Raw genomic sequence first — 13,183 nt, 5'->3', positions numbered from 1 at the left:
TGTAAATTTTACAATTACATGTATTGGTATTTAAACTTTTCTAAGTGGGGAGGGGGGGGGTCAGTCAAAATTTCAGAGTTAGAGAGGGAGGTTACTCAAATTCATCAGGGTTGGCGAGGAGGGGGGGTCACTTGAAATTTTGGAGTTTCAGGCCATAAATAATGACAGCTCCCTTATATACAACGCATTACAAACTTGATGACCAATAAAAAAAAAATTTGCACTGCTACTCCATTTGAAAAAAAAAAATTGATGCAGGTCAGACAGTAGAAAAAAAAAATTGCTGTCACTCTGACAGGAAAAAAAAATTTGCTCCCATACCCATTTCCTCCATACCCCCCCCAGAAATCAAATGGTTCTCCCCTAATTGGAACGCAAATAAAAGAGTCGAGTAAATGAAATGAGTCTTGCAATATACAAGTGTTAGTGCCAGCGCGGTTATAAAATAAATTATTTATAATACCGAATGTTGCATATTATATGGGGATATAGTCTTCCCGGCTTGTGTCACTGGCCTATGGTGTAATGAAAACGTTCTCGTGCCCTGGACGTGTTTTCTGAAGAAAAACAGGGACCTGGGTGCTGTCTGGCCATATTGATCTGAGGTGACCAGAACGTGTAGCTAAAGAGTCGACCAGACGTCCTGTCTTTTAATCTTTGAGGGTAGATTAAGAAACGCCCAAAACACGGCCCCAAGTCGATCGGAAGTTCACTCGAAGACCTTTCCGCTAGGGGCTCGTATCAGTTACCGCACTATAAATTGTTCACATGCAGCGTCACACGTCAAACGTTGGCGCTCGAACTGTTGCTGACGAATGTTACGGGGTATATCTAACAGGTCATGCATCTGTACTCTTCTAACAGTCAACTCTTCAATGTCCAGCAGTTTCTTATCTCAAATAAACAAAATCTATCCAATCTCAAGGGTAAAGTTTTATAGTAAATATAGATATGATTTATCGGGCAGAAATGAGATAATTATCGAAACAAAGTCCACTGCTACACTCATGACGCAAGACGTCATCACATCACCATGGCAACTGCTTACTTCACATATCGAAATATTGGAAGATATCCTGGGGCAAATTCCTGTCATCAATAGATTATGCAGATTTGACCGGTTAGATCATCATATTTTCCTGCCTTTACATATCACAGTTTCACCGTGTTTATGCAAATTAGTCCGCTGTGAAAGAATGTGTGACATTGCAAATTCACCTTTGGAGCAAGGAACGAGATATTTTGAACACACGAGTGTGATATGTGAGTGTCTGTACATTGAGCAGAAAATGTGAAAAAGAAAATAAAAGTCACACGCCCCTACATACAGACGGATAGACAGCTATAAAATAAGTAGGTATACAGCTATCCTTTTCATCCAATCAGCATGACAGCACAGATCTGAACAATACTGAAATCAACGATGTTCATCGTTTTAAGTATATTGTGTGGTAAACGCCTGCATGTTGTCATTGGAGGTACGAAGTAGTCTCACTGTAGGCTGTGGCATGTCGATCCTTTTTCTACATGTTCCTTTATCACGGTCTTTTTACTTTTTTGATGTGGGCCTATGTGTGCCTGCAATAAACAACAATAACAACAACAATAATGATATAATACTTACAGTGGTCCATATATAATGTATAATTAGTCTATGATACAGCCTTCGCAGTGTACCTATAGCCACACGAGACTTTGCCTATATATGCAGTCATATCTTTACAGCAACGCTGACAATTTCAAATGTAACCTTATGCACATTTTTATGACACAGTTGACATTGAAAATGACTGTCCTTTCCTAAGATAGTGTAGCTTTATGTGATTCCTACCTGAACAATAACGTCATATTCATTTATGTATTCCTTTAACACCTTTTATGGTAAAATACGTCTACCCTGCCATAATTTGTTAGATTAATTAATTAATTTATGCTCCGCTGTCGTCCCGTATGCCCCCTGTGTGGGACAGGTACAATGGTCTGATATCCAGTCGGTCATTTGGGTTGCGTAACTACCATTGACGGACTTACCTGTGAGAGTTGATATGTGATTAAGATGCAGAGATTTATTAATGTGAAAGGCAGAAACACGAACGTAGCTGAAGACACAAATATCCTCAAACTACATCCTTCGATTTCAAAATGGTGACTGACATATGAAGATCTAATCTCATGATGCTGTACAAGTAGAAATATGATGTTAGTTTATTTTTCTGTTTTTATTTGCTTCAACTTTCTGCCCATTATATCGCTTTTGATCGACTTTAAAGATTTGCGCTTTTCTTGCCAGTGCAAGTGCCCGAAGTTGGAAGTTTTCGTATTCTGTATAATTGTTTTGGCTCACATCACCGTGTTTGACCAAGTGAACTTATTAAACGGTGTATTCAGAGTCGAACCGTGACCCACTAAAATTTTGAGAACTTCGGCAGCCCGTACGTGATGGAAAACTTGACAATTGCTTTCATTACATTGTTCAAAGGGGCCATATCGTCTCTTACAATGTGAAACAAAGAGCTTCAGCTTAATATTGCTAATTTTCTGGACAGACACGTCACAAGCGTATCTGGTGCTGTTGATAAGAAGCAGGAAAAGACCACTGATGCATTGCTTGGATAGTGGGACCTATATACCAATACAGTCTACCAGCCGTCGAGTTCAGGGACCTAGTGTACATACTACATGGACATCGTGAAAACGATGAAATTTGCTGCAGAATTTTAAACTGAGTGTGTGATTTTAAAATACATGAAAATGAAACAAGTTTCATTTCTGCCAATGGTAGCGTCTAGCGAACGTGGATGCGACAACCCGATGCGGCTGGATTCGGTACAGTATCGTGTACGTTATTTTGAGTGCGTGTGCAAATGAATTCACGAAAATTCACACGTTTTCAGGTCACATGCAATAGTCGCGCAGTATTTGCGGGTTAGCCAGGAAAGTAATAAGAACTTCATTTTTTATCAAGGCAAGTAAGTTTTTGACAAGAGTGTACGGATGAAGTTGGTGTCTCACATGCAATATGTACGTTCGCTTTTACATTGCGTCGTGCTGTTCTTTTTAGACCAGTGTCAGCACGTACGAATATCTTGAAACACTCATTTTTATCACGATCTCAGACATATTTTAATTCTATCTGTAACAAGCAAAATTTAGATATTTTTAATAACTTCAGTAATTTTCGTCATGGATTATGTAAGATCCTTTTTTCTGAATAATTACTTTTATCTGGATGAATTTCTGTTTTTTGGTTTTTTCTTACGTGAATTCTCCTGTTTGTTTACGTTGTAACTGTTATATACTTTTCGTTTTTGTATTATATTTTTATTTTCAAACGAACCTGTTATTGGGGCAACCTGTTGGTTCGAGATTAAATTTAAAAAATAAAAAATAAAAAAAAAATAGTGAAGCAAAGTATTCCTTCGATAGTTTAGGAAAAAACCCCGAAAGCAGACTTCTCACTTTTGCAAGTTTTATCTTTTTATTATTTATATCTTTTGACTTTTGAAGTATATGTAAAAATATGTAAACAGATGTTGATGTTTTTTTCACAGCCATCGTACTTAACCTGTCTAATCTCACAATCTTGACCTCTGATAAACAATACAGTGTTCGGCCAAGGTAAGTCTCTGACAACATGATTTTATCGGCATTGAGATAAGATTTTTATGACACACAATGTTGAGACGTTTTCATATACACGCTGAGTATGACCAGGGAGGTAAAATTATAGCCTTGCCTTGATTGTATCTTCCTAACGACTACTAACAGACCACAGCCTCTTTATCCGCACAGTTGCACATGATATACTTCAGTCGTATTTTGTTAAAATGATTTTTTGCTTGACTGAAAAATCCATTGGGGTGTACCACCACGTGCTTCGCTATCTCAGACTTAAAACCACACTGGCAGCTGTGTTAGGGTTGGAGATAATAGAGTACCCATCTTTCAATCGGCCGTTTTCCTAGAATGGAACCAAACGTTCATCTTCTCTTCTTTTCGAAACGACGATGTTTTAAAGGTCTGGTGAAAACGCTATCTTGCAATTTGACAGAAATAAACTGCAAAATGTCCTTCACAGGCAAACTATGCGTAGTTCTGTCATACTTTACTTTGAACTTCTGAACAACTTTCCATTTGTTACCTCGGTCTCGTTTGAGTATGTTTATAGAAGTAATATTCTTTTTACCTTTACGGCCTATTAAAGTTCTTCAGGGAGATTTGCGGTTGTACTTGTGTGATCATGGATGTGTCACTGTTAAGCCTGTTCTCTCAGTCTAGTCTACGGCCTGCTTATTTTATTTTATGGAATTCTGTTGTTTTCATCGTTATTCGTCAATAGAAACATTTTCATAAAGACTTATGAGTCAAAGTGAAATATTCTGGTATTCTTGATGACATTTTAGTCCGTAGCGTAACCACGGTCCCTCCACAAGCCAAAACACCAGTTTTTTTTTTTACTCTCTACACACTGATTTTAACTTGCCTGGAAAACAATACAGGCGTAGCACCCCCTGCCAACGCCATTTTACTGACGACCTGCAAAAGGTGCATGCAGCCAACTGCAAGGCATGCATGGGCATTCTGTCACGAAGCTTTCGAAGTGACTGGATGCATTATACTCTACATTGCTGAGAAATGCGTTACTTCGTCAACAGGTTGGCCGATTTCGTGCCGGGATCGGCCGTCCATGTTCCAAAGGAGGCGATCGCTGAGCGGACAAAAGCGCTAGCTCAGCAGATCATTCGAGAGCTTCCAGCAGACTTCACGAATTGTGATGGCGGCCTCTACGTCGGCCCTGCTGGGGTTGCCTACGCTCTGTATCTTCTTGTGCATTCTGGCAATTTCCCCAGCGAGAATCAAGAATACTTAGCTCGTGCACAAGAATATTTTGCAGCTCATAGCACGTATTTGAAGAAAACCAGACAGCGTCAGTCCGACCAGCCAGGGTTTCTGCTGGGTATTGGCGGCGTGAACGTTGCCGGAGCATTGATCAGCAAAATTACTGGAGACGAAAAGAAGACGGCAGAGTATTTGAAATCGTAAGAGAAACTTTCACATTTAGTCTTATTCCAACCTTTAAAATCGTTAATGAACGAATTCAATCGCAGATTGATGTAGAAACTCCAGAAGCTCGGCCATGCCGAAATATGGATGCCCACTTTGAAGAGCGCCCCCACCAGATTGTGATTTGACATATTTTTTGGCGTTTTTATTTGCTTGAAAACCTGTAGCTCGGCCTTTCTTCCTTGTGGCACATTGTCATTTTCTTTTGGGGGGGGGGGGGGGGGGGGGTCATGCTATTTCTTTTGTGGACGCTGTTGTGGCAATGCTGTTGTGCTATGGTTTTTGCAAATTCCATCAGATGGTCGTTCAACTGATGTGTAAGGTACAAGTGAAAAGTAATTTACCAAAATCGTTGAAAACTTTAATGTTCAGTACTTTTCATCATCATGATTTACTCAGGTACAAATCCAATGAGAAAATTCTACTGTTTTGGGTGCTATTTTAATGTTTACATGATTACATGTCCTTCAATTAATACACCAGATTATTAGTTTCACAAAAATATTATTGTAGGCCTAATTGTAGGAGTTTAATCTTTCTACAAGTATGCCTTTGTTACAGGTACAGTGATGCTGCAAGTATTTGTCAGCCAGTTCATTTTCTGCAGTGTGGTTCAGATGAGTTGTTTGTAGGGCGTGCAGGCTACCTTTGTGGTGTTCTTGCTCTCAACAAAGCTCTTGGTGTTCAGGTAAGTGTTTGTCGACAGCTATTAGCACAACCTTTGGTAGTACCCAACTTCCACTAGTTTTCAATGTCAAAGTTCACACTTTTCAACTACCTTTGCTAAGGGTTTTGAATATAGGTACGTGGTTTTCTAACCCAAGGATGATTTCTAATTTCCCCATATATGATTTCATTGATAAACTATGAGGAACCTCAGTAAAATACATTGGTGCTGCCCTTGATAAAAACACTGCTTTGTCAGAGGTTAGACTGAGCTCATACTAATATGCTGTTGGGTTGCTGCAGAAGAAATGTGTACAGATAGTACAAAGAATGAAGAAATCAGTGTTTTTATAGTGTAATCCCCCCATCTAAATCCTCCTTAAAATAATCACAAATTTGGCCAAATGTTCCCTAGATTGAGATCTTGAGATAGTGACATACAGAGAGTATTGATATAGATTCAAGACCATGATTAGTGCCCATCAAGTAACATCACAGACTTTGCCTCGACATTACAAAACGGTGTCTGAACTCTATGAATAAAATGTGAATGATCAGTTAAAGCTTGTGGCATTGGCATATAATGGTATAACATTTCCCACACAAACAAGAAAATCAGGCTGTTTTTGATTTAATATTTGACACAACAGTTAACCTTAATGTGTTAATACCTTGATAAGCCTTAATTTGCATAATTTACACAATTTATCATGGTTCTCTCAAAATCAGAACCAAATGCCCCCTCCACAAATTCTTCAAGGAGGAGGTCTCAGGTTGTATCAGTGCACTTGTGTTCACCAGCGTGTTTATTACCACAGTAAATGTCAGTGGGAAATTTGCAAATTATACATTGTTATGTAGATTGATTGGTTGGTTGCCCATCTTTTACAAGGCTGTAGAGAACACTTATTGGTCACTTAGCACTATTTATTACAGTGATGAAAGTCATTTGTCGAATGGTAACAGCAGAGTCTTGCATGAATTAGAACCACAAACTCCAATCATAATAAGTTGGGTATAATACTTTTTTCTTCATGACAGGTGCTGAGTAAAGAGACCATCCATTCACTGTGTAACAGTATAGTATCATCTGGAAGAGAATATTCAAGACGCCATCGTTCACCAGCTCCATTAATGTATGCATATTACAAGACAGAATATTTAGGTATTAATAATAATTTTATTCAACTTATCATCTGTGGATACAGTATGGTAAAATAATAATCATAATAATAATTAAAAATAGCTATAAAACCAATAAACTATATTTGTTTTATATTATAATGCACAGATTTATAATATGTATTGTAAATTCACATGTAATTCAGGTTCGAAGTTTTGTTGTATTACAACTTTTTTTCACCCTTAGATTTTGTCATTTTCCGCAATGATTAATTCCTCAAATTTGTTATATTGTATTTCAATCTCATAAATAAATATTTCAGACTTTAACCCTTCTCCTGCCAGACAGTATCTCTTCCCCATCTACCAAGTCAGTAAAAAGCAGTATTGAGCCAAAACACGATATATTTCACCAACTTGACTTGGTGTATTATAGAAGCTTTAGTCGGTAAAAATCCTGGGGTAAAAATCAGGTATCTATGTTTTTGAAGGGCCTTCAAATGTTTAAATGTTTTTTGTTAGAATGCAACATATGGAACATGTTATGCTTCTCTAGTTTAAACCAACTTGACTTGATGGTGACATATGAACTTGGCAGGATAAGGGTTCATGATATCTGAAAGATTATCAATGGAATTGACAAATAAGCTGTCAAATGTGCCTTGACTTTCAACTTTGTCTTGCAAAACATTTGCATAGAGGAATGGCTTTGATAAATCTGTACTTTAAGGGGAAGTTGCCTTTCTGGTGCTATGATATGAAGGTGTCTAAATTGAAATTCTTATCCTAATATTCATTACAATACTTTAGGTGCAGCGCACGGTTTGTCAGCAATTCTGCAGATATTGCTGTCATTTCCAGAGTTTTTCAAATCAGATGCCACCATCGAGAGAGACATCAAAGACTCTGTAGATTATTTTCTGTCCATTGAGACCCCGGAGGGTAACTATGCACCTGCTGTGGATGAGACTCAGTCAAGAAGACCAGCTGAACATGAACTTGTACATTGGTGTCATGGTGCTCCAGGTCAGAGGTCAACTTTCTCTTGATTTGATTGGTTATGCTGAATCAGTTTCAACAAGAACCTTTGGTGAAAGAAGTTAAAGGCAACTGGTATTTGCAAGCATATTAGGCAACTTTCCAGTGTTCCCTATCAGTGTACCATGTTTCAATGGGGACTAAACAGACGAAAATGAAGGGACTTATCATTGATTTCTGTGCATAGGCACATATCAAAACTTTGACATCCCAGCAAACAATGAATTGATGATATTTGTAACAAGTACTGACAATGAGGGCGCTGTTAATGTCATCTGTCAGAACTCAGTTCCTTAACCCTTCACCACCATGGTTTGTCCCAAATCCATTGTTTTCTATGGTAAAGTTGGACCTGTATACAGGGAACTGGGGGTGAAAGGGTTAAAATATACTGTTCCTGTGATATGATTCCTGCAAATCATCAACTCCTCAGCAATTTTTTCAGGTGCAGCCAACGAACAATGCACTTTTAAAGGGGTCATAACTATGATAAGATATATTGCGCATGACAAGCAATGTGAACTGACTAATTTTAAGTCAAGAGGGTAATTAATTGGCTGTTCATAATTTGCCCTCCCACTAAAATTTTTTAGACCTACCCTCACACTCAAACTTCATTTTTACTCACTCCCCACATATTTTTTGCCTGTTTCCCCTCCCCATTGTGAATTTCTGAAGCTCCCCTGCCCTGTGGCGAAAAAAAACTTGCTGATTTCCCCTGCCCTGGAAAAAATTCCCCTAAAAATTTTGTCATTGCATTCTCCCTGCAGACATGAAAGTTATAAGTACTTGCCCTGTGTTCCGATGCCCGGAAACACCATGGCTCAACTTCCCCTGTCCCCGTTTTAAAAGTAAGCTTAACTTTCCCTCTCCTCGTTTTTCAGCAAGTCCTGTCCCCAGGACAATCAACCGATATCTGCCCTGCCCGACATACAAAACTAAAATTTGCTCCCCTGCCACTTAAAAACATGTCGGCTACCCGAGCAAAATTGAAATTTCCCCTGCCCTCAAAAATTGCTCCTGGTATAGCTTTTTCGATGAATAGCTCCGTTGGCTGCACCTGTTTTTTAAATGATCATTCCAAAAAATATGAGAGGATCTGTCGAACAACCACACGAGACTCTGAATCTTTGCAACAAACACATTTTAGTGAAAAATATGTTTTCCTGCAGATCTGTCTGTCTGGCTGTCTGTCTGTCTGTCTATCTATCTCTCTCTCTCTCTCACACACACACATACAAATACAATTAAACAGCTAACATGCACCACAGTTACAGTGGCCAAAAATCAAAGTCCCTAACTTATACCAACAGCAATACAGGAATGGGAGGTCTTGCAGGGGTCTCTGAAACGGCACTACGTATTTTGACTGAGGCAGTTTAATGACCTTTGACCTGTATTATTTTTACCACCAGGTGTTGTATACATGATGGCCAAAGCTTATCTCACATGGAAAGAAGAGAAGTATTTGCAAGCATGTCTTCGATGTGGTCAACTCACATGGCAGAAAGGTTTATTGAGGAAAGGTCCCGGAATATGTCATGGTATTGCCGGCAGTGGCTATGTGTTCCTGCTGCTTTACCGACTAACTGGCGATCCTAAACACCTTCACCGTGCCCTTCAGTTTGCAGAGTTCATATATACAGAAGAGTTCCAGAAAAGTTCTCGAAGACCAGATTGTCCGTACAGTCTGTATGAAGGACTTGCAGGAACACTCTGCTTTCTTGGAGATCTTCTCCAACCTGAAAAGGCTTCCTTTCCCTTCTTTGAAGTGTTTTAACCCGTTTTCTGTGTGGATTAGTCCATTGATTACATTTGGTAGGTGGTAGCATGCAAGTAATGACATTGAAAACTTCAGTGAGCTGACAAATGTTTGTTTGAAATTACCAGCTAGTCATGGATGTGCAGATATTGGCTAATTCAAGAATTTATGATCATCAAGACCTGAAACTGTCATCTTAAAGCCCCTGTAGCTGTAATTTCTGAAATCTGTGGACCTGAAAAAGGCTTTCTTCCTTCTCTGGTTTTCTTAAAATTCTACAGATTTAAAGGATATAGTCTTTTACCACTGAAACATTGGACAAGTAAATTTAAATTTTAACCGTTATTCTGATTTCCCGCCATTTTTAAAAATTGGTAATATTACAAAGAAAACATAGCATATGGTGTCCCAATTGAAAACATTCAGCACTATGCATTATATTTTGGACTACTCTGTTGTTTTTGTGAAGATTCCAATGCATATATGCACTGCGTTCTGTGTTTTTGCTTCATTTGCATGGGGGTGCCATTTAATGTTTGGGCAAACATTTATTATTTATCTTGCTCAAAATTGCACATGTAGACCCAGTGGACAGTTTATTCTACCTGTATAAACACCCCTCAATGAGTACATTCCCATGAACTTGTTTTAGTTTGGAAGTAAAATCACAAAAATAATGCGAAAAAGATACAGCTATCGGGCCTTTAAATTTTGATTTTGGATTTAGAGATTAAATTCACAGAATAGTTGATTTTATTTGCCTATGAATTCTCATAAAAACACATACCTTTTTTATTTATGTATTCTGCTGTGCAAAGCACAAACGTATAAATAGGACAGTTCAATATGGGAAGTGTCTGAGGTGAAAGGTCAGTTAAGGTTACGAAGATCATCTGAGGTGACAATATTCAGATTAGTTACACTGTAGTTATATCAACACAACAATCAAACCATGTACTGACTGAAATTTATTTTGTTTGATACTGACTGATTTTAGATAATTTAGTGGCACTGTCAATGCTACACTTGAGTTTGAACTTTCAGGTCAGTGTCCTTCGTGGGATCACTATGTGAATGTATGATCTTTGCCTGTGATACCAGCATGATCTGTTCCAGGGTCAACCAACACAGCTATACGTGTTTGTTAGAATGTATGGAAGGTTTCATTACAATTAAGGTAATAATACTAATATGTGTCTCAAAATAGAAAATTTGAAACTATTGCTCGAATTTTCCCAAGGAAACTGAGCAATGCTTGATTTCACAGTAAAGAAAAAGCATCTTGGGTCAAAGTATCGAAATTTTGGGTTGGAGAAAGAAATGAGCTAAAATTAAACCATATTTTAAATTCAAAATGGCTACCATACCCAGAGTTAACTCTGTCGGTAAAATTAAATTTTTAATTTGCAGAAAGATATGACAATTTAAATTTTTTTTAAACCCCTTCAGTGTTATGGTTTGTTAGCAATGGTGATTGTTGGCTTGTCTATGGCATTTAGGATAAATAGGTTTAGACTTTCAAAGACATCAAAATGAATCCCACACAAGTAGCAGACCAGAAAAGCATTGTAGAAATTGAGCGTTCAAAAGACTGTGTCTTAGGTGCAGTCTACTTAAATATACGTTCACAGGATTTCAGATTGACAGTGCTGTGTATTACGATTCACCTCAGACATCAGAGTTCTGTCACATCAAAGGTTGGGAGATCTGCAGCAAGACGACATAGACTCCTGATCTGAACTGTTTTTTTATTTTTTGCAAAAGGTGGAAAGCTCTAAATAAATCCTAAACTGCTTGATAATACTTTTGTAAGATTGTGTTTTTCTGAACGCTATTGTGTAAGACTGCTGAGAACAGTATGAAAGTGTATGAAAGTGATAATGCTTTATTTCAAGAAGTACCGATGGAGAATTTCTTTATTTGAATGTTATAGATGAAAAGCTGCGGACTTCTTAGATTCGTCTGTAAGATTTTTTTTTTTGGGGGGGGGGGTGTGTCTCTTTGTGTTGTGCCTTTATTGGAGGAAAGTTAAAAAAATGTACACAGAAACAAGTGTACACAGAAAGGAAGTGACATTACTTCAACAGTCTTTTATGTCTTGTGTCAAAAGTCTTATGTTCCTAAAGCTATACAGAGAGTTGCCACGGTTACAGATAAAAAAATGCATGGGGAGGGGAGTCTAGCCAACCTGATTAAAATCAGATAGACATTCTTTTTCTGTTGCAGAAAAAGATAAAAGTAACTACCAAGCATTTCTTTAAATTTAAATTTTAATCAGGAGGCTATCAAGTGAATACAGCAATCCTTTTTGACAAAAAAAATCTTCCAAGCAGTATATAGAGTAGTAGTGCTGTGACTTTTAACGTTCATTGATGATTTGATAGACAAGAATAGCGGAAAATGTTAGGAGCCATATTCTGAGTGAAGCTTCAAAGGTGAGCTCGTGATACTTTTCCTATAGCGCCCTCATGTGTTTATAAATCATTTTGGTCTATCCAGTAAATCGTCTCTCGTATACGACCCAGACTGTGAAAAAACACATAGAAGAAATGATATATCAGTTTAATGAATACCCATCGAAAATGATGCCTCCACACCTCGTGTATTCACAAGTTGTATGACCAGTAATATCATCCTGATACACAAATAGATGTCGTTTTGCTCTTTGGAGCTTATTTTACTGTTACTGATAAATAATTATACAACTTTTACCAAACATTTTATCTACGAAATTGTGTAAATTCTATGTGGACATGTCTTGCATTTTATTGTATAAATTTTCATAATGTTTGAAGTCGAGAACAGGTCAAGGTCACCCTTGATATTGGCAATCTTTATCGATGAAATGTGTTATTTCAGTATTATATGCGCACCACACATCATCATTGGCAGTTTAAATACAAGGTGCAACCGTACCATCGATTTTGAGATAAAAAGACATGAAATGGGCTAAAAATAGCGCCAGAGATATAAATAGATCCATATTTAACAGCCAGATAGTGCGCATGGTTTATAGTTGTCGTAGGCGGCGACATCAGACTTATGATCGATTTTGAATTGAATACGTCACCAGTTCACTGATAACATGATTGTACCCTTTCATGGTATAAATCGTAAAATATTCCCGCCAGCTTGCAGTTTTGTCACTAGGTTGTGGCAACATATTATGAATAGTTGTGTTTAGGCAAATTGACATCCGGCTTTTAACAGACGGTTTTAGTTGCGTCACCGTTCCCATACAGATCGTCAGATGTTGTACCTTCAGACAGCACTAATACCTTGTAGCTATTTTTTTGATGGGCGTGACGCAAATGCTTCCGGAATGGTCGGCATCTTTGTTCGTCACACGCTAACCGGGGTACAACACGGGGGTCGCCGTTCTGCAGAGCGTCGATCCCATGTTAGGATGGGAAACGTGTAGAGTTCATGGCATTTTACGCATGCTATGCCACTTTCGTTCATCTGTAGTGTGAGTCTAGTTATCTGCTCGTCAATATATTGATGGAGTTTTATAGCGAGAAAGCGTTCAGC

At 38.1% G+C, this 13,183-nt stretch overlaps 1 protein-coding gene across 1 annotated transcript; it reads left to right on the top strand.

Annotated features, from left to right (window-relative positions):
• The first annotated feature begins 4,516 nt into the window (after positions 1–4,516).
• LOC139142767 (lanC-like protein 3) lies at positions 4,517–11,453 on the top strand. The gene is made up of 5 exons (XM_070712882.1): positions 4,517–5,039; positions 5,626–5,752; positions 6,772–6,895; positions 7,663–7,878; positions 9,306–11,453. The coding sequence occupies exons 1-5, from the start codon at positions 4,636–4,638 to the stop codon at positions 9,668–9,670; spliced, it is 1,236 nt and encodes a 411-aa protein (XP_070568983.1). The 5' UTR covers positions 4,517–4,635; the 3' UTR covers positions 9,671–11,453.
• Positions 11,454–13,183: the final 1,730 nt, after the last annotated feature.

The sequence above is a fragment of the Ptychodera flava genome, chromosome 10 (genome assembly GCF_041260155.1).
Source record: "Ptychodera flava strain L36383 chromosome 10, AS_Pfla_20210202, whole genome shotgun sequence".
NCBI classification, from domain to species: Eukaryota; Metazoa; Hemichordata; class Enteropneusta; family Ptychoderidae; genus Ptychodera; species Ptychodera flava.
Note: the sequence above shows the minus strand (reverse complement) of the source record. Positions and strands in the feature narration are given on the sequence as shown.

Coding starts and splice junctions, on each gene's coding strand:
- LOC139142767 (XM_070712882.1), top strand. CDS start 4,636: ATGCGTTACTTCGTCAACAGGTTGGCCGATTTCGTGCCGGGATCGGCC. Junction 5,753..6,771: donor ACAAAGCTCTTGGTGTTCAG/GTAAGTGTTTGT, acceptor TCTTCATGACAG/GTGCTGAGTAAAGAGACCAT. Junction 6,896..7,662: donor TTACAAGACAGAATATTTAG/GTATTAATAATA, acceptor ACAATACTTTAG/GTGCAGCGCACGGTTTGTCA.